Source organism: Podarcis bocagei (assembly GCF_964188305.1).
Source record: "Podarcis bocagei genome assembly, chromosome: 7".
Classification (NCBI taxonomy): Eukaryota; Metazoa; Chordata; class Lepidosauria; order Squamata; family Lacertidae; genus Podarcis; species Podarcis bocagei.
In genome coordinates, this window is record NC_138132.1 from 50,514,545 (window position 1) to 50,539,516 (window position 24,972).

At 48.7% G+C, this 24,972-nt stretch overlaps 3 protein-coding genes and 1 long non-coding RNA gene across 5 annotated transcripts; 2 read left to right on the top strand and 2 right to left on the bottom strand.

Moving 5' to 3' along the window:
• Positions 1–44: 44 nt before the first annotated feature.
• NIP7 (nucleolar pre-rRNA processing protein NIP7) lies at positions 45–3,267 on the bottom strand. The gene is made up of 5 exons (XM_081202583.1): positions 3,107–3,267; positions 2,331–2,417; positions 1,435–1,573; positions 493–633; positions 45–378 (listed from the first exon to the last, which is right to left on the bottom strand). The coding sequence occupies exons 1-5, from the start codon at positions 3,160–3,162 to the stop codon at positions 259–261; spliced, it is 543 nt and encodes a 180-aa protein (XP_081058709.1). The 5' UTR covers positions 3,163–3,267; the 3' UTR covers positions 45–258.
• Positions 3,268–3,418: 151 nt separating this feature from the next.
• On the top strand, positions 3,419–11,931 carry COG8 (component of oligomeric golgi complex 8). Of its 2 annotated transcripts, none has more exons than XM_081202567.1 (5): positions 3,419–3,858; positions 4,055–4,262; positions 5,250–6,080; positions 6,741–6,909; positions 11,107–11,931. In XM_081202567.1, the coding sequence occupies exons 1-5, from the start codon at positions 3,506–3,508 to the stop codon at positions 11,262–11,264; spliced, it is 1,719 nt and encodes a 572-aa protein (XP_081058693.1). In that variant the 5' UTR covers positions 3,419–3,505; the 3' UTR covers positions 11,265–11,931. The 2 variants fall into 2 exon arrangements, with proteins under 2 accessions (XP_081058693.1, XP_081058692.1); XM_081202566.1 differs by lacking the exon at positions 11,107–11,931 and adding an exon at positions 7,205–7,724 and having other exon boundaries at positions 3,428–3,858.
• A 422-nt stretch (positions 11,932–12,353) lies between these two features.
• Positions 12,354–21,557, bottom strand: VPS4A (vacuolar protein sorting 4 homolog A). Its single transcript, XM_081202579.1, has 11 exons — positions 21,340–21,557; positions 19,017–19,128; positions 18,032–18,179; positions 17,311–17,372; positions 17,018–17,137; positions 16,777–16,933; positions 16,238–16,386; positions 16,033–16,114; positions 15,145–15,364; positions 14,246–14,386; positions 12,354–14,006 (listed from the first exon to the last, which is right to left on the bottom strand). Exons 1-11 carry the CDS (start codon positions 21,358–21,360, stop codon positions 13,905–13,907), a joined length of 1,314 nt encoding a protein of 437 aa, XP_081058705.1. The 5' UTR covers positions 21,361–21,557; the 3' UTR covers positions 12,354–13,904.
• Positions 19,142–24,493, top strand: LOC308591699. The gene is made up of 2 exons (XR_014010222.1): positions 19,142–21,263; positions 24,360–24,493. It is a non-coding gene; the product is annotated as an uncharacterized lncRNA (long non-coding RNA).
• Positions 24,494–24,972: the final 479 nt, after the last annotated feature.

Consider the following 24,972-nt stretch of genomic DNA (forward strand, 5'->3'; position numbering starts at 1 on the left):
CTGTAATGCAATCAGTTCCCTGAACACCAGATGAATCAAGACAATGAAAGGAGAAAAATGAAATAGCTTTACTGTGTCAGAATTGTAGCTGTGTCCCTAGAACTGCCAGGCCTGCAGCTACATCCCAAAGTTTTGTGACTCATACACAGTTGCGCCTTCCACAGTCTGCATGAAAAGGGGCACAGGCTGGTTGAAAGCCTGCAGCTTCTATCTGAGGAGGGTGGGAAAGTCAGTCTTTGGGGCTTTCTGCCCTGCCATTTATGTCAGCGTCTCTTCATGCCGTATGTATTCTCCAATATCCGCTTGGTGAAAAACCACGATCGCCATGGGGTCCACTTTCCGGCACTCCTGGGTGGACTTGGCTGCCACTCCAAAGCCCTAAGAAGGTCAATTGGAACAAGGAAGGAATTAAGACCTTGGGGGGGAGGCATTGTCTTAACTTCAAATTCACTCAGGTCCAACCATCCCACCCACCCACTAGGTGTTACTCACCAGGGGGACGTCAGCCATGGAATATACCACCACACCCTGGTACTGGGCAGTGCTCTCTGTGATGCGCCCCAAGCCAGACTTCAGTATGTGGTTTCCGTAAAGGAAGGACTGCTCTGCCCCAGGCTTCACCCACACTTTGTACTGCATGAGAAAAAAATGAGAGATATCCTCTTTGAGTTAGATTTACCACTATACGGGTTCCCTTTCTGTGTCCTCCTTAGATTAGCACAATCAAAAACAATACCCTCCTTCCCAAGAAACAGCTAGCAGGTCCCCACCCCACACAGCACTACAGGTGTTTTGACATTTTTGGTAGGCTAGGTAAAGGTAAAGGGACCCCTGACCGTTAGGTCCAGTCGTGGACTACTATGGGGTTGCGGCGCTCATCTCGCTTTATTGGCGGAGGGAGCCGGCGTACAGCTTCCGGGTCATGTGGTCAACATGACTAAGCCGCTTCTGACGAAACCAGAGCAGCGCACAGAAACACCGTTTACCTTCCTGCCAGAGTGGAACCTATTTTGGTACGATAGGTAAAGGTAAAGGTACCCCTGCCCGTACGGGCCAGTCTTGCCAGACTCTAGGGTTGTGCGCTCATCTCACTCTATAGGCCGGGAGCCAGCACTGTCCGCAGACACTTCCGGGTCACGTGGCCAGCGTGACAAGCTGCATCTGGCGAGCCAGTGCAGCACACGAAACGCTGTTTACCTTCCCGCTGGTAAGCGGTCCCTATTTATCTACTTGCACCCGGGGGTGCTTTCGAACTGCTAGGTTGGCAGGTGCTGGGACCGAACGACGGGAGCGTACCCCGCCGCGGGGATTCGAACCGCCGACCATGCGATCGGCAAGTCCTAGGCGCTGAGGTTTTACCCACAGCGCCACCCGCGTCCCCTATTTTGGTACGATAGTGCCTCTCAAATCAGTGTTCCTCTGTGCCATCTTTACCTTGGCGTAGGGAGCAAGGTAATCGAGGGCAGTGATGTGGAGTCGGAACTTCTGGCTCTTGGTGAACTTTCCAAAGCAGGTGCCGAGAGATACCAGATTCTCCCGGGGGATGTTTGTAGCAAGCTTCAGAATCCTCTCACTAAGAAACAGAAAGCAAAGACTTATCATTGGGACTCGGTCTCTCCAGATTCAGAAGCTCCGAAGTCACCATCAGAGCATCACTGAACCATGCTGTGGCCTGAGGCACACTTCAAGTACCTGCAGCCAATATTGTGGCTTTTTGGTCATATGCTTCCATAGGGGAGAGAAGAAGCTTTAAGGTACCTAAACCAAATTGGGGATACTGAGATGATGGAAAGGCAGGTTTGGGGATTTAATCCAAGCAACCCTAAAACAAGAAAGACCTTATAGCCACTCCTGGTCCCCAAATACAATGTGGTGCACTTGCACTGGAAGTGATAAAATGTGCCAAAAACTGGATCAGACAAAACGGGAGCTCAGAGTTAAATTATGAGACCAAGTCCCTCCTCTCTGTCCTTCATTTGCATATGAAAGACTGTCCATGAGTACAGCTTCCCTTAGTTCAGTTCTGCTCCTTTTACATCTTTTACTCTTCTGCTGCTAAAAACACAAGGGAAGCAAGATCTCTTTCCCAGCACCTTGCAGCTCTGTAGTGAAAACAAGCAGCATCTTACAAAAGAAAACAGGCCCTTTCCTTTCCCTCACAGAAGCCTCTACTCTTCTCCCCACCCACAAAGACGTGGGTACATTCTGGAAGAGGAAGAGAGCCTTACACATGTTCAAAGATCCATCCTATTATTTTTACTTAATGTGTGTTATGGATGAGGGTATAAACATTAATAACATGCCCCAGGGTGAATGTAGGCCCTCCTCACCTGAGATAGTAGACACGGTCCTTGTGCAGGCGGAAGCAGTAGGCACCATCTGGCCGGTCAACCAGGAGCTGGATGTTCTCACCAATACTTAAAATGGTTGGAACAAAGAGACACACTGTCAGCCAGTCCCCACAAAACATGAGAACAGCCCTCTTACGCTAGATTTGACCAAATGCCCAATTAGTTCAGCCTCCTGCTCCTGGCAAAAGCAAGTCAAATGCCTGCAGGGAGCCAGCAAGCAGGGGTGGAGAACAGCAGCCATTTCTAAGACATACTGCCTCTGTATATGAAGACTTCAATTTTAAACTATTGTACTGACTTCCCCATAACCCCTGTAATTATTTTTCTGCATTAAACACGACCCATCTAGTTCTCCTGCTCTTGTCTCCCAGCTAGTGGTATTCCGGGGAAGATTAAGAAGATTAAGAAGAGCTATTCCACACTGGTACAGTCTGTCTAGGAAGGTGGGTGCCCCCTTCCTCGCAGCAGAGCATGGGTTGCTGCTTGCCTATAATGTTGTGATTCTCTACATCCATTGGGGTGGGCTAGAGGACCTTTACGGTATCTTCCACCGCTATGGTTCAATGACGCTTCCACTTTACTTTCTGGGCCAACAGCAAGAGACAAACTTCCCCTCCTTCACTGATTTCTCTAATTCCCTCTGGAAGTCCATTGGGTGGGGATCCAGGTATCTTGTGTCAGTGAGTTGCATGGGTTAATCATAAAGCCTTAATGAACCCCGAGAACACAAGTGCCGCCACCTCCACCCCGCTTACTATTTGGAGAGCTTCTCGAAGAGCGCACGCGTTTCTTCCTCCGTGAGGGGCCGCATCGCACCTTCCGAGACAGACGCCGGACACCCGCGTGGTTCCAATTCAAGGAAGCCTCGGATCAAAGACGTGAAGCGGAAGTTGCAACATCAAACTAAGTTCGGGTGTCCTACACGCATAGGCTCTTCCCGCTCTAGGCTGACACCCAGAAATATGTCTATGGTCACAATAGAGTGCAAGTGTTGGAGCGTCGTTGCGTGACGTCCAGGTCGCGTCATACGAACACAGAGGCTTCGGGCAGAGCGGCACCCGGATTTGCCACGGAGGACTAGCCTCCGCCTCTGGCTAGCGCGGCCTCCCGGTTGCCATAGCGATCACTTCCTGGTCCACGTCGAGGGAAGCCCAATGGCGGCCCCGGAGCCTTCGGCGGACCTAGAGGAAGCGAGCCTGCTGGCATGGCTGTTCCGCGGGGCGACCTCGCCGCTGCCTCCGCCCCTGGCGGCGGGGGACGCGGAGCTGGCGACCTACCTGTCGGCGCTGGCTGGGCTGGGCCTGGAGGCCTTGCGGAGGGAACCCGGCCGGTTGGCGGAGGAACGAGCGCAGCTCGGGGCGCAGACGCGGGCCTTGGCCTTTGCCCACTACAAGACCTTCATCCGCTCCGCCGAATGCACCGCTGAGACGCGTCGCGGCTTCGGTGGCATCGAGCAGGGCCTCGACCGCCTCTTGGGCCGCCTCCCACCCTTCGCCGAGGCCTGCCGGTGAGCAGGAGGAGTTGGAGGCCAAGGCTGCCGCCACACTCCTTTTGGGGGCAGGAATAATCCTGGGGCGCCCCACCGTTAACTTATGGAACTCACTGCCATTGGAATGGGTGGGTTAGAGGGGGCTGGCTGGCTTCCCCTTTTGCTTTTCCTGGCTTAACTTGCTTTCTTCTTCTTCTTTTGCTCCTGCCTCTAGGAACTTCATGCAGGAGGCTGAACAGATCACTCAGAACCGCCGTATGAACAGCTTGACCCTGAACCTCCACACAGAGATCCTGGAAGTGCTGGAGATCCCCCAGCTGATGGACACCTGCGTTCGCAACAGTTACTACGAGGAGGCCCTGGAGCTGGTGTCCTATGTCCGCCGCCTGGAGAAGAAGCACGCCACCATCCCTGTCATCCAGGTGCAGACATGTTCTGAGCCTGACAGGTGCCAGAGCTGCCTTAAGCCATACGGTGATAGTAGGTCCCAGCCATTTGCTACTAGAGTTTCAGGACCTGAGCAAAAGCTTAGTGAAGAAAGGCATCTCCAACCCTTTGCATTTGTTTTCTCTGCCATGGCTCACAGAGGCAGAGGTGGGGTGGCTTCTGTTCTGGTTTCCTAAGTTTGATCCAGGTTGTTTGACTGCCTAAGGATACCCGAGACCCACAATGGACCATCATGAGCTGTCATGTTCTGTTTGTAGAAGCCAGAATATTTCTGGATTTGAGGCTTCTTCTCTTGTTGCTTTTTTCTTGACCAAGTGCTTATGTTGCTTATTGCAGCCAGGGTTTGTGCATGTGCTGTAGCGATCTATTTCTTTGACTTTCAACAAGAGCAGGATATAAGCCACTGAACTCTTAAGTGCTGTCTGTAAAGCAGGGATAGATAGAAGGTAGACCACACCCCATCACTGACTAATGACTATTGGCTAATGTCTAATTTGCTAGTTGCAGGGATTCTTGTACAGAAAGCTGAGATGAGGCAGGCCCTGTTCTGATCCAGTTAAAGGCCTTCTTCCATCTGCAAAGAAGAACGCATTCTTAAGGTCACAACACTTTATTTATTTACCACATTTATATCCCACTCTTCCTCCCAAAGGAACTCAGGACGACAGCAAGTGAAACCTCTTTAAAAGTTCCCAAAAGTACACATCATTATAAAATGTAGTTACCTCATACCAGGTTTGACTGTGCACTAAGCCCAGTATTGTCTACTCTGGCAGCCAGAGTATATCTAGTATATCAAGCAGGTATATCTACCACTGACCTATAGACCCTCTCATAAGTGATCACATGGATGGACCATAAGGACTGTAGTGAAAATAAAATAGTTTGTGCAGTATTGAGATCAGCTTGGTTTGGGTACCATGGGTAACAGAAGTTTATTTTGTCTCTCTTCTCCTTCCCAGGGCATAGTGGCAGAGGTGCGCCAGTCCACACAGCTCATGCTTACGCAGCTGATCCAGCAGCTTCGCACCAACATTCAGCTGCCAGCCTGCTTGCGCATCATTGGCTACCTTCGCTGCATGGATGTCTTCACTGAGGCTGAGCTACGAATTACTTTCCTGCAGGCACGGGACATCTGGCTACGTTCTATCCTTGCTGCTGTTCCTGGTGACGACCCCTATGTGCATATTACCAAGACCATTGAGGCCTGCCGCGTGCACCTCTTTGACATTGTCACGCAGTACCGTGCCATTTTTGCTGACGAGGAGCCGCTGGTGCCTCCACCTGGGCAGGACACCCTCAATGAAAGTGCCATCTTCCATGGGTGGGTCCTGCAGAAGGTCTCCCAGTTCCTGCTGGTGCTTGAGCGTGACTTGCAGCGCGGTGTGGGCAGCCGCCTGGACTCCCTGCTGGGCCAATGCATGTACTTTGGCCTCTCGTTCAGCCGTGTTGGAGCGGACTTCCGGGGCCTGCTCATCCCCATATTTCAGCGGGTGGCACTGGTCACCTTCAAGAGAGCCATGCAGGAAGCTGTGAACAAATTCCAGGAGGAGATGAACTCCTACACGCTAATCTCTGTGCCGACTGCCTTGGGCAGCAGCAGCACCATCCCTGTAGCAGTGGCTCCTTCTGCCCAGCCAGGCACCCTCCAGCCCCCCATGGTGCTGCTAGATTTCCCACCACTCGCCTGCTTCCTCAACAACATCCTGGTAGCCTTCAACGACCTCCGCCTCTGCTGCCCTGTGGCTCTTGCCCCAGACGTGGCAGCTACCCTGGAGGATGCACTTGGCCAGGTGGGGCTCTCTGTTGCTCATGTGCACCAAGAGGCTGGATTAAAAATGCTCCAGATGTCTAGGTGACAGGACAGAAATTTGCTAGCAGCAGAGTCTTAGCTGCTTGCAGCCTTATCTTTAGTTATACTCCTTGGAGTTTCCTAGCCCTTTTCAGCAACTTGGCAGGTCATGTTTGTGAGTTTATGCTTGTTCCCTCTGATGTTGCTGCTGTCTGTCTTTTCAGGGATGGGCCTCTGGCTTATTTCAAGAAGCCCTTTGCAAGCAACCAGTTCAGGCATCTGACAACAGCAATCAGTGCTTGCTTTGGGTGGGCTGGAAGAGAGAGAGAGAGGAGAGAAAGAGAAAGTGGTTGACCTCGCCTGTTTTGGCTACTGAACCTGCTCACCACTAGCTCTAACCTCACCCATAGTCAGCAAATGGCCCCTGCTGGATTTCCTGCCAGGAGACTGTGGCACTTGAGAGATCAAAGTTTCTTAGTCCCTGTTCTATAAGGTAGTATGTGACATCTTGTCACTCAGCTTCTGGGTGTGTCCCTGACCGATTAGCTGGGCTTTTATTTTGACCATTTGATGAGGCTAGCATGCTGAGAAGTACTGCAGTCCCTTCCTTCCACTTGGACACCAAACCAAGAAATTCTAGCTTCTCTTTTTCTCTTTGCAGGTGACAAAGGTCATTCTGGTTTTCCACCGGGCAGAGGCTGTGGCCTTCAGCAGCCGAGAACAAGAGCTGTTCATTCACTTCTGCATGGCATTTCTGGAAGACTTGGTACCCTACCTCAACCGTTGTCTGCAGCTCCTCTTCCCCCCAGCACAAATTGCACAGACTTTGGGTATGGCTGCTTGAACTCTTTTGATGGGAAAGGAGCTTGCAGCTGAGCCCTGGTCTGTGGTGGATGAGTGGCTCCTGCTTGTGACTTTGTGAACAGCACATTGGTGGGGTGGGGTTGCTTGGTGGTGGTCCTTGTAGGCTTGCAAGTCATTGAAATCAGTGCTCAACAGCTCAGGCTACTGCCCGGGGAAGGGAGAGAGAGAGAATTGGCAGTAGTACAAGGAATGTTCTCTTGCTTAGGGTTGATGTAAGATTTTAACTTCTCATTTTAATATATTTTCTTTTTTTACTGCTAGGTGTTCCCCCAACACAGCTGCACAAATATGGCAGTCTTGGCTGTGTGGATGAGCAGCTGATTCAGGAGCTCCTGGCCTCAGTCCTGCCGGAGAAAGAGACTGTCTATCCCTTGTCTGAGGAGAAAAGGCTGACTGAAGAAAGCCTAGCACCTCCTCCATTGGACTTGGAACTCCCTGATGCCAGGCAGGAAGCAGATCCCAGTGCCCCAGCCCCTGTTCTGGAAGCAGAAGAGAGCAGTGCAGCTTCTGGTGATGCCTTGCTGCTGAGTGCTCCTCTAGAATAATTTTCACTGGATTTGCCTGTTTTCCGGGGTTCCATGATACTTGAACCTGACTGAGGAGAGACTCATTCCTGCGATGGGCAGGCACAGCTCTTGGTTTTGGGTTCTACTTCAGCACTTCAAGGACAGACTGAGCTTTCATTGCTCTGGTGGGAAGGAAGTTGGGTGTGGACACTGGGAGGAAGGAATTTTGGTGAAGGTGGATCAGGGTTTGAATAAACTTGATTGCTTGTTTGGTTCTCTGTGTTGTACCTCAGTATGCTGTACTGTAAAGAGAGTGGGCCCCTGAATCTTCTCTCCCGAGGCTAGTTGCTTTAGGTATCAGTCAGTACCAGTTTTTTCTGGGCCTCCCCATTCACCAAAAATGCTCATGTGTCATCCTTATCTTCCTCTCCTCTGGAATTGCCTGGTGCCTTAAGCTGCAGAATAAAATGTGTCTCTGCCAGTTTTCCCTTGATATCTCAGACTAAGTATGAATTTCTTCTTTGGTAAGTCCAACTTGCTGAGTGTGGGAATCCCACTGTTCTTACCAACTGCTTTGGGTTGTAGCTGGCCCTTCAGAAGAGGGTAATTACTCTAGTTGGTGCTACAGGAAGAGGAAACCTGCTAGCCAAGACCAAGATCATCTGCAGTTGAAGCCCAAGAAATGAGGTAATAATAATAATAATAATAATAATAATAATAATAATAATAATAATAATAATATTTATTTATACACTGCCCATCTGGCTGGGTTTCCCCAGCCACTCTTGGCAGCTTATAGCATATAGAAAACATAGTAAAACATCAAACATTAAAAACTTCCCAATACAGGGCTGCTTTCAGATGTATTCTAAAAGTTCTGTAGTTCTTTTATCTCCTTGGCATTTGAAGGGAGGGCATTCCACAGGGAGAAGAGTTTAGATCCTGGTTTGAGCTTTAGCAGATGAGAAATAAATTTAAAACAACAGCTCCATCACCAGGGCAAGTTAAAATGGCCCAGGACAGCAAGTGAGTGAGATTTTGAATGCTTCAAAATCCTCCCTTTTTTGGGGGGGGATATTAAGCAAAGTGGACAGGAGGCAGGGAGAGAACGGTGGACTGTGTCTAGGAGTCCTAAAAAGGTAGCAGGTAAGTGTGAGGGAGTCTTAATTGGAGTAAGTCTCTGCATAGAAAAGGATAGAACAATTTTTGTCTAGAAAGGTTGAAAGGATTTTCACCCCCTAGCTGGTAGTTGAGGGGTGCATGTGTGGAAATGCAGCAAGTATTCAGGGCCAAAACTTGCTGGCGTTGACTTTAGCAGCAGGGCTGAGGTAAAGCAGATGAGCCTGAGGCAGCTGCATCGCTACCAATGATATGATGGGGAAAACCTGTCACTTCAAGAGGGATCTTATTCTCCCCTTTGCTACACAACTGCTTCCTCTTATGGAAGAAGCTGACCTAAAGCGTCTGCAAGTACGCCGCCTGCCACGGAGTGGTGCCGTTCTTTGTTTTGAGAACTACATTTCCCAGCATCCACGGGCACTTCCGGTTTCCTAGCTTCGCGTGGCTTGTCAAGACAGGAAGTTGGGCAGCTCCATTGAAACTTGAGACTTGGAGTCAGGTAGGGCTGAGGTCCTGGTTGCGGGGGGGGGGGACCAACATTTTGAAACCCTCCTCGATGTTAAAACAAATTAGAACGAGCCTCCCTGCGAGTAGAAGCCCAGCAGCAGAGTTCTGGCGTTTTGCTGGTCAAGAGTGCATTGGGAGAGCTGAGTTCAAGTTCACCGCTCATTCCCATGATGCTCACCGGATGACCTTGGACCCTTCATTTTCCCGCAGCATATCCCTACCTCACCGGGTTATTGGGAGAATTAAAATATCGGTGGGAAGGAACCATGTGAGCTGTTTGGAGGGAAATAAATAGATGATAATATATACAAGAGAGGTATCCAAAATTTAATTGGAAGGGGTACAGAACATTCCGCCTCCTAATTTTGCTGCTGCAAATCTTAGAATCTTTCTGTATTGCTTTTGCAGAGAGGCCTGCTTTTTCCATCTCTGCAGAGTCACAGGAAAATGCCATACAGAGTAGACAGATCCTTGGTCCATCTAGCTCAGTACTGGCTATGCTGATGGGCAGTAGCTCTCCAGGGTTTCCTATTGGGTCTCTGTGTGTCTCTTCCAGCCCTTACTTGGAGACACTGCTGGGTATTGAACCTGGGACCATGCAAAAGCCAAGCGGATGCTCTGCCCGAACGCCAGCCTCCAGCCCTTCCCCTCCCAGTGATCTTAGCTAGGCCACCCTTTGACTCTAGAAACTTTCCAGCAGTAACCCTTGGGAGTGCTTGCACCTGTTGTCTTTGCATTATTTTTATTTTCTCATATTTATTTGTTCTTTGGACAGATGGCTTTGTGGCTGAAGCACAATTATGGCAGTTTGTAGGCTAAGGCCTGGCTTGGCCTGGATGCTGGACAGACTCCTTTGGAACAGAGCTTTCCTGGCACCTTTACCATGCAGAAGTTGCAGCCACACTTGTTCCTCTCCGGCAGAGAAGCAGCGCACCTATTGGCAATATCTGCGGCGCAAAGTCTTGAAACCTCCCACCCCACCCTACAGCCACGTCTGCCAGGTGGGGGACCCCATTCTGCGCTCCCTGGCTGCCCCCGTGGAGCCCTCACAGATTGCCAGTGGTGAGGTGCAGACCCTCATCCGTACTCTGGTTCGTGTGATGAGGAAAGAACAATGTGTGGGTCTCAGTGCTCCCCAAGTGGGCGTGCCACTCCAGATCTTTGTGGCTGAGTTCTCCGAGAGGCTCTTCCATGAGCACACCCCCAGCATGCGCCAGGCTTGCCAGATGGCCCCCTTCCCCCTGCATGTGGTAGTGAACCCATCCCTAAGGGTGCTGGACTCCCAACTGGTCTCTTTCCCCGAGGGCTGTAAAAGCATCAGTGGATTCTCTGCTTGCGTCGCCAGATACCAAGCCGTGGCAGTTTCCGGTGAGCTGGCAATGTTATTCCTTGTAGCTTTAACACACTTGGATGAGGTGTGAGTTTTGGAGCTGGTATAGGTGTGTGGCAAGCCTCAGGTGTTCAAACTTGGCTCTGTGTTGATCTTATGAGGTGTTATTAATGCAAACGGGAATCTACATTATGCATTCCAATTGTGGGAACGTAGCTAAGTACAAACTCATGGCACCAAACAACTTTTCCCCACACTGCCTGTCAAAATGCGCATGTTTTTTATCCCAAAGCCTTTCATCAGTAGCACACTCATGTTGCTTTTCTGTTATTTGGTGTGACTGTGGACAGGAGGTGTAGCAAGGGACAATTTATGTATGAAAAATGGAATGGGGAGAGTGGGTGGGTAGAACATCAGGGGCATCAGTTTCTCCTGCTTATGCTGTCCTGCTGTGGAATCTTTCAGAAGTCTTACTTTTCTAATTTTTGACAGGGCTGAGGGGCACAGCTGGTTTCAATAAGTACCAGCAAAAAGCAGGGACAGGTAGATATTCTCTGGGCACAGGGAGCCTGCACTGGGCCTACAGCTTGGGGAAAGTTCAGTCAGATATACATGTTCCTACAAGGGGAGTGATTCATTAAGGTATGACAGGACCCCAGAGCTGCATTTCTCACTGGAGTTCCTCTTTTTCCCTTCCCCAGGTCTGAATGAAGTTGGGGAGCAGTTTAGCTGGCCGGCAAGTGGCTGGGCAGCCCGCATCATCCAGCATGAGATGGACCATCTGCAGGGTGTGTTGTATATTGACAAGATGGACAGCAGGACTTTTGTGAATCTGCAGTGGGAACAGCTAAATGAATGAAGCAGGACTGGGCCCAGGGGGGCGGGGGGAGAGAGGCCTGTTTTTCTCTGCCTGCTGTTCCTAAGTATGTCCAAACCAGTGAAAGGGGCAATAGAAAGAGAAGGTGGACACTTCCAATGTGAGGGGGTTCAATGATGTTTTTACTGCTTGACATCTTTACTTTCCCTATTTGTGGCATGAGGAGAGGAAGCTGGGCAGGTAAGCTGGGCATAAGCATGCCCTTTCCCCACCCCACATGGTGCTGCAGGAGTTTTTTTTTTGGGGGGGGGAATACTAAGAAAGCAGAAGCTGTTAAAGGGTAGCAATTCAGTATCTTTCAACTGCTGCACGGCATTCTCTTGGCCAGTGCACTGTACAGTACCTTAAAGGAAAATGGCTTTGTCCAATTTCAGCCAGTGGAAGCTCCAAACAGAACCCCTCCAAAGCAACCCTAAAAAACTTGATCATCTACTAATGGAGCCTATCTCCAGCCGCTCATTGAGGTTGGGGGGGGGGCAAAATTCAAGACGAAAAAGCAGTGAGATGGCCTTCTCCAACTTCTACCTTGACTAGTGAAGTAGGCTAACATGCGGGAAGGTGAGCAAACACTTGTTAAAACCAACAGACACCAACTAAAACTGCATAGCAATTCACAATAAAAAGGCATTGACGACCTCTTCACCTGTAATACCTCGCCATGTTTTACTTCACAACATAATACGTAACTGTATTTTAGTAATGTTTTAAGTTGTCTGTTTTTGCTTCAGTCTTCTGTACACCGCTTACATATATTTTTAATAGATTAAGCAGTATAGAAATTAAACAATCAACTCATAAAATAAACCTCTTGATTTTAATAAAACCTCTTAAAGAGATTTACAGATTAAATGCACCCACAACCCCCTCCTAGCTAGCTAAATTGTGCACAGAGCTGCTGGCCTCAACGCTCTAGCACCTTCAGCTTGTAGGGATGTGGATTGCATCTGTGGTGTGGGAAGGAGATAAGACTAAGCAGAATAAAGGAGACTGCCTCTTCCTTCATCTCCTGTGGAGAAACTGTGAAACAAATTGTACCATTGTATGTTGCTTGTAAAAAATCAGCTGAATATATAAGAGACAAATAGTTCAACACTTTATTCTTCCATAAACTGTCCCTCCCCACACTGGAATCAACTCAAAATTATGTACACGTGACAAGAAAGGGGGCAGGGGGTGTACAGGCCGCTAAACCCCTTGACAGTTAAGAGGTTCTCACAGCTATTCACTTGAATTTCACCAAGAGCTCCCACCCTCCCCTACATGCCTTCCTCAGTAGTACTAAGACAAGAAGACTAAAGCTCAGGAAAGTAGCTTTAGTGGCAGAGAAAGGTGGATTTGTTGAATTAGGAATCAGCAGTTACCTTCAGGGAAGCAAAAACCCTGCTGTAAGTAGAAGCCTATGCTTAAGCATTGCCAGCCTCCTCCACTTGTGGCACAAGAGCCATTGCCTAGAGCCAATGGGGTGGAATAAATGAGTCCTTTGCCTCCCCATGGCATGGATTTTTAAAAAAGACACTCTAGAGCCCCAGATTGCAGCAGAGACACACCAGCAGAGGCCCAACCATGAGCAAAGAAGCCATGGGGGGGGATGGGGGGCAGATCTCCCACATGCTGCAGCTGCAAAGGCGGGAAAGCTCCATCTCATTTGCAGGACTTTGCCAGCACCTGTGTGCTGACAGGTGCCCAGTTTGCATTCCTTAGTACCGTCACCTCTTGTGCCACAGCTGGAAGAGCAAAGACGTCATCCCTTTCTGAGAAGGAGCAGGCTTGCTGGGTTGAGCCACAGTGCCAGGATAAGACCGAGGGGCTTGGAGCTGCAGCCCTCCTCATCCCTTTTCTGCTCCCCTTCTGCTTTTTCTGTGCCACACATGCAAAACGCTACAGAGCTGAAGGGCAACAAATTCTGCAGCAACACAGCATCCTGTGGGGCAGAGCACATTTTCAGATACCTTACCTCAAGCCATGCCAGGCCTTGGCAGGGTAAGCTTCTTGGACAGCACTTCCAACATGAGTACCTCAACTCCAGGAGAGAGCTGAGCATTAGTTAAGCCTTGGAGTGTATTTCTCACTGGGGAGCTTCCTGCCACTTTGGCTGAGCCAGAAGAAGGCCACACTCTTCAAAGTTCAGATCAAGCTTGGAAGTGCAGCATTTCAGATTTCAAGGAGTAAGCAATGGCCTTAGGTGAAGCCAGTTCGGTTTTCTCTTTGGGGTGGCACCAGGTGTTGCTTCCACAGGAGCTGGAAGGGGTCTCAGGAAAAAAGGGTTGCGGTATAGTGGAAGTTTTGGATTGTTTTTATTTGTATATAAACAAGCCAAGCAGCGTTAGAGGGGGGGAAATGAAAGAGCAACCATGAAGGCAGGGATGTCTGGATGGGGAAAAACCAGAGCGGGCTGGGCTCAGCCTTCTCCCCTTTGTGTCCATCTCCCAGAGTAGCAATGGAGGCTGTGTCACCTCATCCTCTTCCTTCCCCAGCCAAGTGCCCCAAGCAGAGACAGATTCAGTAGTAAGCTGGATGCTAACCTCTGCCTGGCACAGTCCACTGTCAGCACAAAGGGCCTTGTCTACACACATGTCCATGGTAAAATGCCCCCCATCACCGCTGCTCCTCATAGGCACAGCATTAGCCCTCCTGGCCAAAGTCTTCAGTGAACTTCTTCACCTTTAGCAGATCCTCTGCATTCACGGTGGGGCGGGTGGTGGCCAGTGAGCGCAGCATGTCCGACTGCAAAAACAGAATAGGACGTTCAGGGATGGGGTATACATGCATCTTGGTCACAAAAACCACAAAGGTTTTAGGAGCTGAAACTCCTCACAGTCATCTGGAAGGGGCATTTCCAAACCTGCAGCTGCCATCCAAACCTGCTTGGCGCACATCAGAGTTTGTATCAATTACACAGGAGAAAAAGCCTGGGACTCAGAAAGAAGAGGGTCCAGGCAGGAAAGTCAGGGGACCTCACTCACCATGCAGACTATAGGCTCCAGAAGCTTGTCCCCAGGTACCTCCATCCATGTCATTTCAATAGCACCAGGATCTCCCGGGGAACAAGGGGTTAACAGATCATCTACCACCGTGCCTGGATTGGTGCGGGATGGTCCACGGACCTGAAATAAGGACCCAGACAGCGCATTGATGTAGCAGATTCCTGGGGGGTGGAGGCAGGCTGCACACAGAACTCTTAGGTCCTGGTAGGACAGGTATAGTAGCAATGCAAGACAGAAGCAGGTGGAACAAAGAGTCAGTCCCCCTGCAAGTACACTAGTCACTCTGTTTGGAAGGAACAAGTAGGCCATCCATCCAGCAACAGCCATCTGAATACTGCAGGGACACTTGTCAAGAGAAGCACAATGCCAGTCCCCAACACCACATATTAATCCATAGCAACTGGAATGTCAGAAGTCTTATCTGACCAAAAGGGTTTAATTTAATCCTCTCAAAAATATTTATGAAAGTTGCTGTGACATTATTAAAGCAGAGGAATGCCTGGGAGCCCCTCAAAAACTGCTTGAGTATTCCCCCAAAACAAGAGCAGGACGTCCATGTAAAATAATAAGCACCAGGTACACAGAAGTGAAGAAGAACAAATACAGAGAGGCAAGTGCAGCTGCGGGAATATACTGGGTGAGGTAGGAAAGGAACCGGGGAGGAACCGCCTCTGCCTGCCCAGGGCTAGACAACAATGTCACATGACCCTGCCTGGGAAAGGAAGTCCTGGGAGCAGCTGAGTCCACTGAGAAGGTGGAATCTTCGGCTGCTTCACTCCCCAGCAGAAGCTTTGAAGAAACAACAGGATGGGCCAAGCAAGGGGAATCTACCTTCCAGCCTGCCCTGGCACAGCCCTTGTAGGAAATGCCGTCCTCACCTTTTTGAAGTGTGTGGCTGACTGCACCTTGCGGACAGGCTGCATGAGGGCATCGCGCACAATGATGCTGATGTCAGCCCCTGAATAGCCGTCAGTCTTCCGGGCTAATTCGTGGATGTTGGCTTCTGTCAGGCTGTGTGGCGTGTTGCCAAGGTGCAGCTTAAACATCTGAGCCCTGGCCGGCTCCTCGGGAAGCGGGATGTAAATACGTTTCTCAAACCTATGTGCAAATGCAAGCAGACATGTGACAGTCCGTCCCCAAAGGGAGAGGGAAGAAGTCGCTGCTTCCCACGCCTACAAAGCTTCTGCTTAGATTCAACCATGTGGAGAGGTGAGGTGAGGTGTATGGCAGCCTCCCCCCAGCCCCAAACTGATTGGCTTTGTTGTGCCAGCTGAAAACATTACTATTTGCACAGACTTTTGATGAAGATTAGCACCCTTTGATCAGATTTTTTAAAAATGCTGTTTTAAATGTGTGGTTTGTTTGTTTATTTAGATTTATGTTATGTTTTGCTGACAGCATGCAGTTGTGGTCTGAGGAGACCCCGAGATCAGATCCATACTCAGTCATAAAGCTCTCTGGGCCAGTCACTATCTGCTCAGCCTAAGCTCACAGGGTGACTGTGGGGATAGAACGGGGGGTGAGAAGAACCACAAACACCCCGTTTGAAAGACAGGATATAAATGTAATAAAATTTAATATATTGCTGGTTTTAGTCCTGTTATAAGCCCCTGCAGACACTACAATGGATGAAACAGAAGTATTCCTCAACAAAACGGAAACAGCCCTTCAGACCAGGGCGCAGGGAGACCTCTTGCTGTTTTGGAGGGTACAAGACTGTCCATGTGGGCAGCAGGAGCCCCAGAAAAATCTGCAGCATCACCCACCTTCGCCGAATGGCAGCATCTAGCACCCAGGGGATGTTGGTAGCACCCAGGACCAACGTGCCATCATTGTCATTCCCGACACCTGTCAAGAAAGAAAGCCACAAATCATCACTCCACACTGGGGAAGGCAGAGAGGCAGACCAGATGCTCCCCAGTGCAAAGGGTCCTCTTGGGCAGTCTCTCTCCTGTCGCTCTGTCTACCCACCTTGCATTTGTACCAGGAACTCCGTCTTGATCCTGCGGGCTGCCTCACTCTCATTCTCATTGCGAGAGCCGCATAAAGAGTCCACTTCGTCAATGAAGATGATGGAAGGCTTATGCTGCCTGGCCAGCTCAAAAAGGTTCTTCACCAATCTAAAGGAAAAGGCACAGCAGAAAGCTCAGGGAAGGGCCATTGGAGGCCACTGGCACATTTGACAGGAACCATAAAATAAAGACTACAAACCAAGCCTGTGTCCAAACAACTGTGGCAAAATGCGGCAAATCTAAAGCCTTCCATAGACACCCATTTTGCACAGTTCTAGCCCCACCTCTATCTGTCTCCCCACCCCAGATACTTTGGGGCACAGCCAATGGTCAGGGATTATGTGAGCTGGAGTTCAGCTTGAGTGGGTGGGGCACTAACCACCCCCATCATACCCTAATAGAACATCTTATTCCACTCCATAGACCAAGCCGCACTCTCCTAAGTGAGAGAGATGGTTCTCTCCCTCCCCCACTTCCCCCATGGATTTTGTCACTCACTTTTCACTCTCCCCTAGCCACTTGGACATCAAGTCTGAAGAGGAGATGGAGAAGAAGGTGGAGTTGCTTGCTTCAGTTGCTACAGCCTTGGCCAGGTAAGACTTCCCAGTACCAGGAGGGCCAAAGAGGAGAATCCCTCGCCATGGAGTGCGCTTACCTGGGGCAAAGAGAGAGGAAATGGACTCATCCACCCCTCGCAACATTTAGCATGCCCAGGGGACAGAGGTGCCCAGATTCTCACCTGTGAATAAGTGAGGGAATTTGATGGGCAAGATGACCGCTTCCTTGAGGGCCTCTTTAGCTCCTTCCAGCCCAGCCACATCATTCCACCGCACGTTGGGCTTCTCCATCACAATGGCACCTGGAAGGGGAAAGCAATTTGCCCAATAGAGCCCACTTGACTCCCTCCCATCCTGCCAAGGAGGGGTGCATTAAACCCTCCTAACCCCTCAAGCCCACCTTCAGAAAGCTGCACTTGTCTCTACAGAGCCAGCAACAAGCACAGGGACCAGGGGCTGCTCAGAACTGGCTTACCCATCAGCTGCTCTTGCAACTTCTTCTTCTCAGGATTGTCGCCCTCACTGTCGCTGTCACTCCTGAAGAGAGAGAGAGGCATCAAATGATATGGGGTGGGCAGTGCCATGAGGGGCAGGAGGACTCCCCAACTCATGCCTACTCCAACTGGTGCTTATTTGCAAAGTTTGCGTGAGGGGAGGATGAGCAACACAGAACCACCTCCTCAGAGAATCAGGTCTCTCCCAGTTCCCATCAGACACCTGGCCTCAACTACACATGAAATCAAAGAATATGCTCATATCCTCTCCACCCTCAAGACAGGACCAGCCACGCATCAGTGTCACCTGCAACCCAACCCACAGTGCTCTACCAGCAGGGCCTGGGATCAAGCAAGAGCAGAGCTGTTCCACATCACCTAAAGGAGGTTGCTGAGATTAAGGAAAGAATCATTTGATGGATTTTCTCTTAGTTGATGATCTGATCCCATTCCCACGTTCTGGGGCAAGGCAGGACACCGAACCTCCCCTTCCCCTACCCTCTGAGATCTCATTTATTCTTGTATTAACTCCTAACCTAACTGTACCTAACTTATCTGCACTTGCATAAACACACAAAGACACAGAGCAAAGGGCAATGGAAGCAAGGCTGGGCTAACAGTGCCTCTATGACTTCCTCACCCAATCTCTTCCCCCCCACCCACCCACACCATACTTTGAGGAGCCAACCCTTTAAGCCATACCCCTTGCTGTCATTCTGGGCTTCTTTGACAGGCTTTTTGCTCTGCTTGTCCTTGGTCCGCAGATAATCCTTCAGCTTCTCAGCCCGGTCCAGGTACTGTGCACACTTTGCCCGGATGCTTTCCTTGGCCTTGTCACTGTGAGCATCATCTGCAAGGGCAACAGGCAGCGGTAAGGAAGAGCTTCCCTGGACAGCCTGCCCCCACCCGACTAGGGTTCCCTGCAGCAGCACTTTCCAGATTCAGTAGTGGGGAAACCAGCTTGGAGGCTCACTTATCCTAGATGCAAATTGCTCACAGTAGCTACCAGCTACTGACTGCATGTCACAGAGAACTTTAAGTACATAAGAACAGCCCTGATGGGCCATGCCAAGAAAATGCCTATATGGTCCAACATCCTGGTTCCCACACTGGCCAGCCAGTTGCCTCTGGGAAGCCCACAAGCAGGACTGGAAGGGAGCAGTCCTCTCCTACTGTTGCCCACAAAGAACTGGCACTCAGTATCATATACTGCTTCTGTCCCTAGAGATTCCACAGCATCATCACAATAACTGACAACCATTGGTGGACACTTTTCATCCCCAGTGGCTTTGTATAACTTTCATTTAAAACCATCTAAACCAGCGGCTATCACCAAACCATGGCAGGGAATTCTAAATATGGATTATACCTCTAAACGAATAAGTCCTTCCTTTTGCCTCTCCTGCCAATCAGTTTCTCTGGAGCAATCCCTGAGCTCTAGCATTAAGAGAGTGAGAAAACCTTACTTCTATCCACTTTCTCCACACCACTTTGTCTGCAGATTCCCTGATGTCATCACCCAACAAATGGGCTACAACCACAGAGCACTGAACAAGCCTGGGTCTCCCCTGACAGCCGCACAGCAAGCAAAGCAAAGGAAGCTGCTGCTCTGAGCAAGGTCCTTGTAAGCCTTCCCAGTGTCACGTAAAAGCTCCCCCTAAGCCTCCCACCCCCAAAACAGACTCACACTTGATGGCGTGAAGGAAGTACTCCACCGCATGCTGGTAGAGACGCAGAGCCTCTTCATAGTTCTTTGCTTTATCTTCCTCGGTGGCTTTTGTGACCAAATCAATGGCTTTCTGGAAAGCAAATGCCTGGCTCAAGTTTCATGGTGGCACATCAGAATCACAGCTAGAAAAATTCACAGCACTGGGAATTCCAGGAGGCTCTAAGTTTGGTACTAACCCCTAAGACTCTTAAATGTTTGCTGAGGCGTAACCAAGAGACAGGAGAAAATGGTGCGACAAAGACTAAGTACCTATCTAAATATTTAAGGTGGGAGAGAGTTAGAAATTTAAGGCATGTGCCTTCTTCTACACGTTTATTGTTCTTGCAAACTGGTGAGCAGTACTTTGTCATCAATCGCACAGGGATTTAACCAGTCTGAGGACCATAAAGCAAACAGTTACTGAGTAAGAGAGAGATGGAGGCTCTGGGCCTTTGAAGAGGGGTTTGATTAAGATGCTAGGCCTTAGGAACCAAGCAAACAGGGTGGCCTGTCTGGATTTAAACCAGTCCAAATTCCACCACAAAGAAGCAGATTTTTATACAGTTGTGACTGCCAGCAGGTGGTATAAGGCATTGCCTGCGTGCCAGATGCTGCTGAGGTCACAAGGAGAATACCAGTCTCCTGCACTGTTTTATAGCTTACAACTGCTGCTGACCCCCAAAGGAGTTTGGGCAGGAATTGGTACTGCACAGCAGCTGCTGAAAGAGTCACCTTCCCACTGCAAAGAGGAAATGTGCTGGGTTTATTTACTATTACATCTATATCTCACTTTCCCCCCCAAGGAGCCCAAGATGGTGTACACATTCCCTCCTTGCCTATTTTATCCTCACAACAACCCTGTGAGGTAGACTAGGCTAAGAGTTGGTGACTGGCCCAAGGTCACTCAGTGAGCTTCATGGCCAAGTGTAGAATTGAACCCTGGTCTCCAGGTCTTAGACCAACACCCTAATCACCATACTACACAATGTCAATATTATGAGGGAATGAATCTCACATAGGGGTGGCCTTGTGGACTGTTACCTCACCTGCTGAACATGTCACCTGGGAAAGAAAATCATCCAAGCCATAAAAGACAATAAAGTCTTGTGTGCTGCTTCTAACTGGCTGTTCCTAAGGACTCCCCGGGTATAGTACAGATACGTCTCCAGTTGATGCCTGAATAAGCTAACCAAACATGGTACTGAGCTCCTTTCAGTTCAGTTTCATCTCCCACAAATGGTCTACGAACCACAACCTGGATGAAGCACCTCTCCCAATTTTGTCAGAATGTCCCAAGAATACTGTTTGATACCTCTGTGTCCTTAGGTTCTTCCCAGGAAGATATGTGCACCAGCACCTTCCTTACAGAACAAGGCAGCAGGATTTCCCTTGACAGAAAGTAGGGCCAGCCTGGAAACACCTGCCTGCTACCTAAAACCCTAGCTCTGCTCAGGACTGAGTGCATTTCAAAACTCTAGGTTTCAGAGATTTTCTAGCCCTGGAAAATACAACCTGTGATGCATCTTTTGATAGAGGGCAACTATCTTTCTATAAATTGTTATATAACAAAAATACGCAGAAAGCATATAGATCAGAGGGGTGGCAATTAGTTTAGGAAATAGGCACTGAAGTGTGTGCATCATTTTGATGACTTGTGATATATGCATGTAGACATGGGTTACGCCCAAGGCCTACTCAGAGTAAACCCATTGAAATCAATGGGCCTAAATGACATGTGCTGAGTAAGCCCAACAGGTCTACTCTGAGTAGGACTAAAGTTGTGTGCTTTTCCTGGTCTTTGCCTCCTCTGAATAACTCACTCTGCCTTACAAACCAAGGCAGCTCCCCCAGCCCCCGGTGGAGGCTCCAGGCTTCCCTCCCCTCCCGCTCAGGTGTTCAGGAGGCCCCTTCTCTCTCCCTCCTCAGCGTCCGCTCACAAAACAACACATTCAATTAGCAAACTCAAACGACCCTCCCCTTCTCTTCCCCTCTCCGGGTGGATGAGAGCAACAACGTCCACGGACCAGATCTTTTGGGGAGCGAGCGGGGTTGTCCCCCTCCCCTTATTACCAAAACAGGGGCCATTTTGGGAGCGGGGCGGGGGAAGAGTCCAGAGCTTCTGACCAAAAGACCCTCCGCTTCCCCTCAGCCCGGCTTCTTCGACCGCTTTGCCGCGGCGACCCCTCGGGGCGAGGGCTCCCTCCTCGCCCCTAAAGGCCCGCCCCGGTAGGCCGCAAAGCCGGGGTTCGGCGTAGGCCGCAAAGCCGGCGCGGAGCGCGAGGCATCTCGGAGCGGCCGGTACCTGCAGGGCGGACGTTGTCATCGCATCTCCTCCCGCTGGGGCTGGGGCGGCGGCTGTTGCTGCTGCGGCTGCCGAGGCTGCTGGGCTTTGGTTCCCTCCTCCGGGCTCGTACGAGGCGGCCACCGGGAGCCCCGCTGAGGAGAGTCGGGCCGGTTTCTGGGCTGCCGCCTGCAGGCCGCACCGGGAACAGCAGCAGCGGAGGCGGAGAGGAGGGGAAAGGGAGGCCCGAGGAACCGCGACGCCATTCAGGGGCGGGAGTGAGGAAGATCCCGGAGGTGGTCCGCCCTTGTTCTCCTCCCACGAGCCCCTTTCTCAGAAGGCCGGCCGGGCTCTCCCTTCTTCTCTTCGGCTTCGCGGTTGTCTTTGCTGCCCCCTCCTCAGGGGCTGAATGATGGCTGAGTTTGGCTGCATTATCAAATTTGCGGGGAGTCTCCTTTTCTGACCTTTTGCTTAGAGTAGCAGGAAACAATAACACATATGGGGGGGGGGGATAGCTTAGAGAAAAGGCCGGTAAAATGTGATCGAAGTTTACAAATTTGTGCAATTCATGAAGAAAGTAGAGAGAGAAAATTCTCCCTCTTTTATAACACTAGATAGACGAACCCGTGGACAACCAATGAAGCTGAATAGTGGAAGATTCAGTAGTAGATAGGTAGCCGTGTTGGTCTGCCATAGTCAAAATAAAAAAAAATTCCTTCCAGTAGCACCTTAAAGACCAACTAAGTTAGTTCTTGGTATGAGCTTTCGTGTGCATGCACACTTCTTCAGTGGAAGATTCAGGGCAGGTAAAAGGAAGACTAAAGGGATAGCTCGGTCGATAATGTATGAGACTCTTAATCTCAGGGTGGTGGGTTCCAGCCCCATGTTGAGTAGAAGGTTCCTGCATTGCAGGGATTTGGACTAGATGACTCTTGTGGTCCCTTTCCAATTCTATTGACTCCCAAGTACTTTTTCATTCAGCATAGTTACAGAACTCACTCCCAAAGGAGCCAGTGATGGGAACCAACATGGATGGCTTTAAAATAGGAATAGACAAATGGATGGAGGAGAAGTTTATTGATGGCTATTAGTCATAGTGATGCTTCTGAATACCAGTTGCTGGAAACCACAGGAGGGGAGATCTGGGTGGCTACTGTGAGAAGATGCTGGAATGGAGGCATTGGCCTGATCCATCAGGCTTTTCTTGTATTTATTTACTTACAGTATTTATAATCCACAGTTTCATAAAAACCTATCAAGGCAGTATACAACACATAAGAGTAAAACCAGCAAGAAATATTAAAAGAAACAGAACTAAAAACAACAGTAGGTGGGTTGAAAAAATAAATTCATATTTAAAAGTCCTGCCTAAACAATGTAATTTTCTGAAGATGTCTGAAAGAAGGCAGGGATGGTTCCTGCCAAACCTCTACTAGCAGGGGGGGGGGGGGGGCGGAAATGGAAAATGAAAACTTATGAAGAGGTGAAAGAATTTGTTTATGACTGGTTACATTACTATCAGATCAATGAAATGGTTTAAAAAGATTGCAAAATATGTGGGTATGAAGGTAAAGAATCAAAATTTCAAGTGGAGGTATTGAATAATGAGTACAAAAATCTGTCTAAAATGTATAAAATGTTGCTGGAGTGGCATACAAAAGATGAAGAGGTAAAAGCAGAAATGATAAATTGGGCAAGAGACTTTGGTTATAATATACAGTATGATGACTGGATGAAATTATGGAATGAAAGGTTAAAATTTACGGCATGTACTGCGTTGAAAGAAAATGTAATGAAAATGGTTTACAGATGGTATATAACGCCAGTTAAACTGGCTAAAATGTACAAAACATGCAACAAGTGTTGGAAATGTAAAGAAAAAGAAGGTACTTTCTATCATATGTGGTGGGAGTGTAAAAGGGTGAAAGGCTTCTGGGAAATGATATACAATGAATTGAAAAAGATGTTGAAATATACGTTTGTTAAAAAAACAGAGGCCTTCCTATTAGGAATGGTAGGAAATGAAATTAATAAGAGAGACTGTAAACTGTTTCAATACGCAGTGACTGCTGCAAGCATACTTCTGGCCCAAAGATGGAAGCAGGAAGAAATTCCAACAGTGGAAGAATGGAGAAGGAAATTGACTGAGTATGCAGAATTGGATAAATTGACTGGGAAGATTCGATATCAGAAAGACCAAAAGTTTATCGAGGACTGGGGGAGATTTACAGAATATCTGAAAAACATATGTGATGTACAGACAACGCTTGTTGGTTTTGAAGAGACTCTGTGAGATAGTAAGAAATAGTGCAAAAAAGAGAGTAAGAGGAAAAGGAGTTCTAAAAGCCAATATTATGTTTCGAAATGCGTTAACAAAATAGAAATTTTATGAAAGATTGACAGAGAAACTGAGGGAAGTCAAAAATTGAAGAATGAGTGTTAAAATATTTGTTGACTGTATAAAATTGTTTGGAAAATGAATAAAAATTATTTTTTTTAAAAAAAACCTCTACTAGCAGGGAGTTCCACAGGGCAGGGCCTGCCATATTAAAGGCTTGGCCCTACTGAAGGCCAATATCAGAGGCTGCGTGGAGAACCACCAGAAGAAGTGCCCCATCAGGGGATATCTGTGATTGAGGTGGAGCTTACTCTCTATTGCACACACACAAAGTACACAATTAAATAGGAGCAAAATCAGTCATGTTTGTAGCACTGTAAAGACTTTTAAATTTGGAACATTTCTTGACTTCATAAAAGTTGTGAAGGTGTGTGTATATATAGAAGTTTTTGTGGACTAGAGACTAGTCCATCAGATGAATATATTAAATTTCTGTATTTGGGTTTTATATCTTTATTTATCTGTGTTGTATTACTTTGAGGATTATTTTTATGCAGTACGTTTCTAAACACCGGTTGCTGGGAATTGCATGTGCAGAAAGTGCTTATGTGCCCATGTGCCCATGTGCTGTTTGTGGGCTTCCCCTAAAGGCATCTGGTTGGTCATTGAGCTTTGCAAATCTTTCTTTTGCTTTTCCCTACAGGCAAATGCCTTGCAGTAGATGGATGTTAATTTGAGAGCCACTTTTCTCCTGCTGAGATACTTGAACAACATCAGTAGCGCAAGTTGCCATTTCACAACCACTTTCAAGTTACTATAAATCCCATTCCAAACCAAGTTCCTGTGTTTTGTCTCAACATTTTAAACTTGCCAGTTTATTTTTAACTCTTGAGATATGTGAACATGGTTATGCTGATACTTTGTGTTTGGGGCACAAATAGTTTATTTTGGGGGTGGTTGCTTCATTGGGTTTACTGTACTTCGAAAAAGCGGAAGAATTAACAGACCTTTATTTCCTTTAGTCCCAAACTGAGGGAAACTGTGGCTTTGTGGTCTGGTTGCATTCAGGGCTTGAACTACCAGGTGGAAACACCATAAAACTCGGAAACACTTGCTTCTGAATTACAAGTGCACAGATTTAGTTGATGTTTGAAAACAAGGAGCCTAATATGACACAAGTCAGCACCTTATTATAAGATAGCAGTGAATGCACTGGACCGTTGCCTTGCCTCAGTAATGGACTGGATGAGAACCAACAAACTGATGCTCAATTCCACATAAGACTGAGGCACTGTTAGTGGGCAGTCCCCTAGATT

What these genes read in the sequence shown, in the direction of transcription:
- NIP7 (XM_081202583.1), bottom strand. Translation starts at nt 3,162, where the DNA reads ATGCGGCCCCTCACGGAGGAAGAAACGCGTGCGCTCTTCGAGAAGCTC. An exon ending in ACCTTGCTCCCTACGCCAAG is followed by an intron (nt 634 to 1,434) that starts GTAAAGATGGCA and finishes TTTCTCATGCAG; the next exon opens with TACAAAGTGTGGGTGAAGCC. An exon ending in CCATGGCTGACGTCCCCCTG is followed by an intron (nt 379 to 492) that starts GTGAGTAACACC and finishes TGACCTTCTTAG; the next exon opens with GGCTTTGGAGTGGCAGCCAA.
- COG8 (XM_081202566.1), top strand. Translation starts at nt 3,506, where the DNA reads ATGGCGGCCCCGGAGCCTTCGGCGGACCTAGAGGAAGCGAGCCTGCTG. An exon ending in CCCTTCGCCGAGGCCTGCCG is followed by an intron (nt 3,859 to 4,054) that starts GTGAGCAGGAGG and finishes TCCTGCCTCTAG; the next exon opens with GAACTTCATGCAGGAGGCTG. An exon ending in CCACCATCCCTGTCATCCAG is followed by an intron (nt 4,263 to 5,249) that starts GTGCAGACATGT and finishes TCTCCTTCCCAG; the next exon opens with GGCATAGTGGCAGAGGTGCG.
- VPS4A (XM_081202579.1), bottom strand. Translation starts at nt 21,360, where the DNA reads ATGACAACGTCCGCCCTGCAG. An exon ending in CTTCCTTCACGCCATCAAGT is followed by an intron (nt 18,180 to 19,016) that starts GTGAGTCTGTTT and finishes TTGCCCTTGCAG; the next exon opens with ATGATGCTCACAGTGACAAG. An exon ending in TGGAGCCTATAGTCTGCATG is followed by an intron (nt 14,007 to 14,245) that starts GTGAGTGAGGTC and finishes CTGTTTTTGCAG; the next exon opens with TCGGACATGCTGCGCTCACT.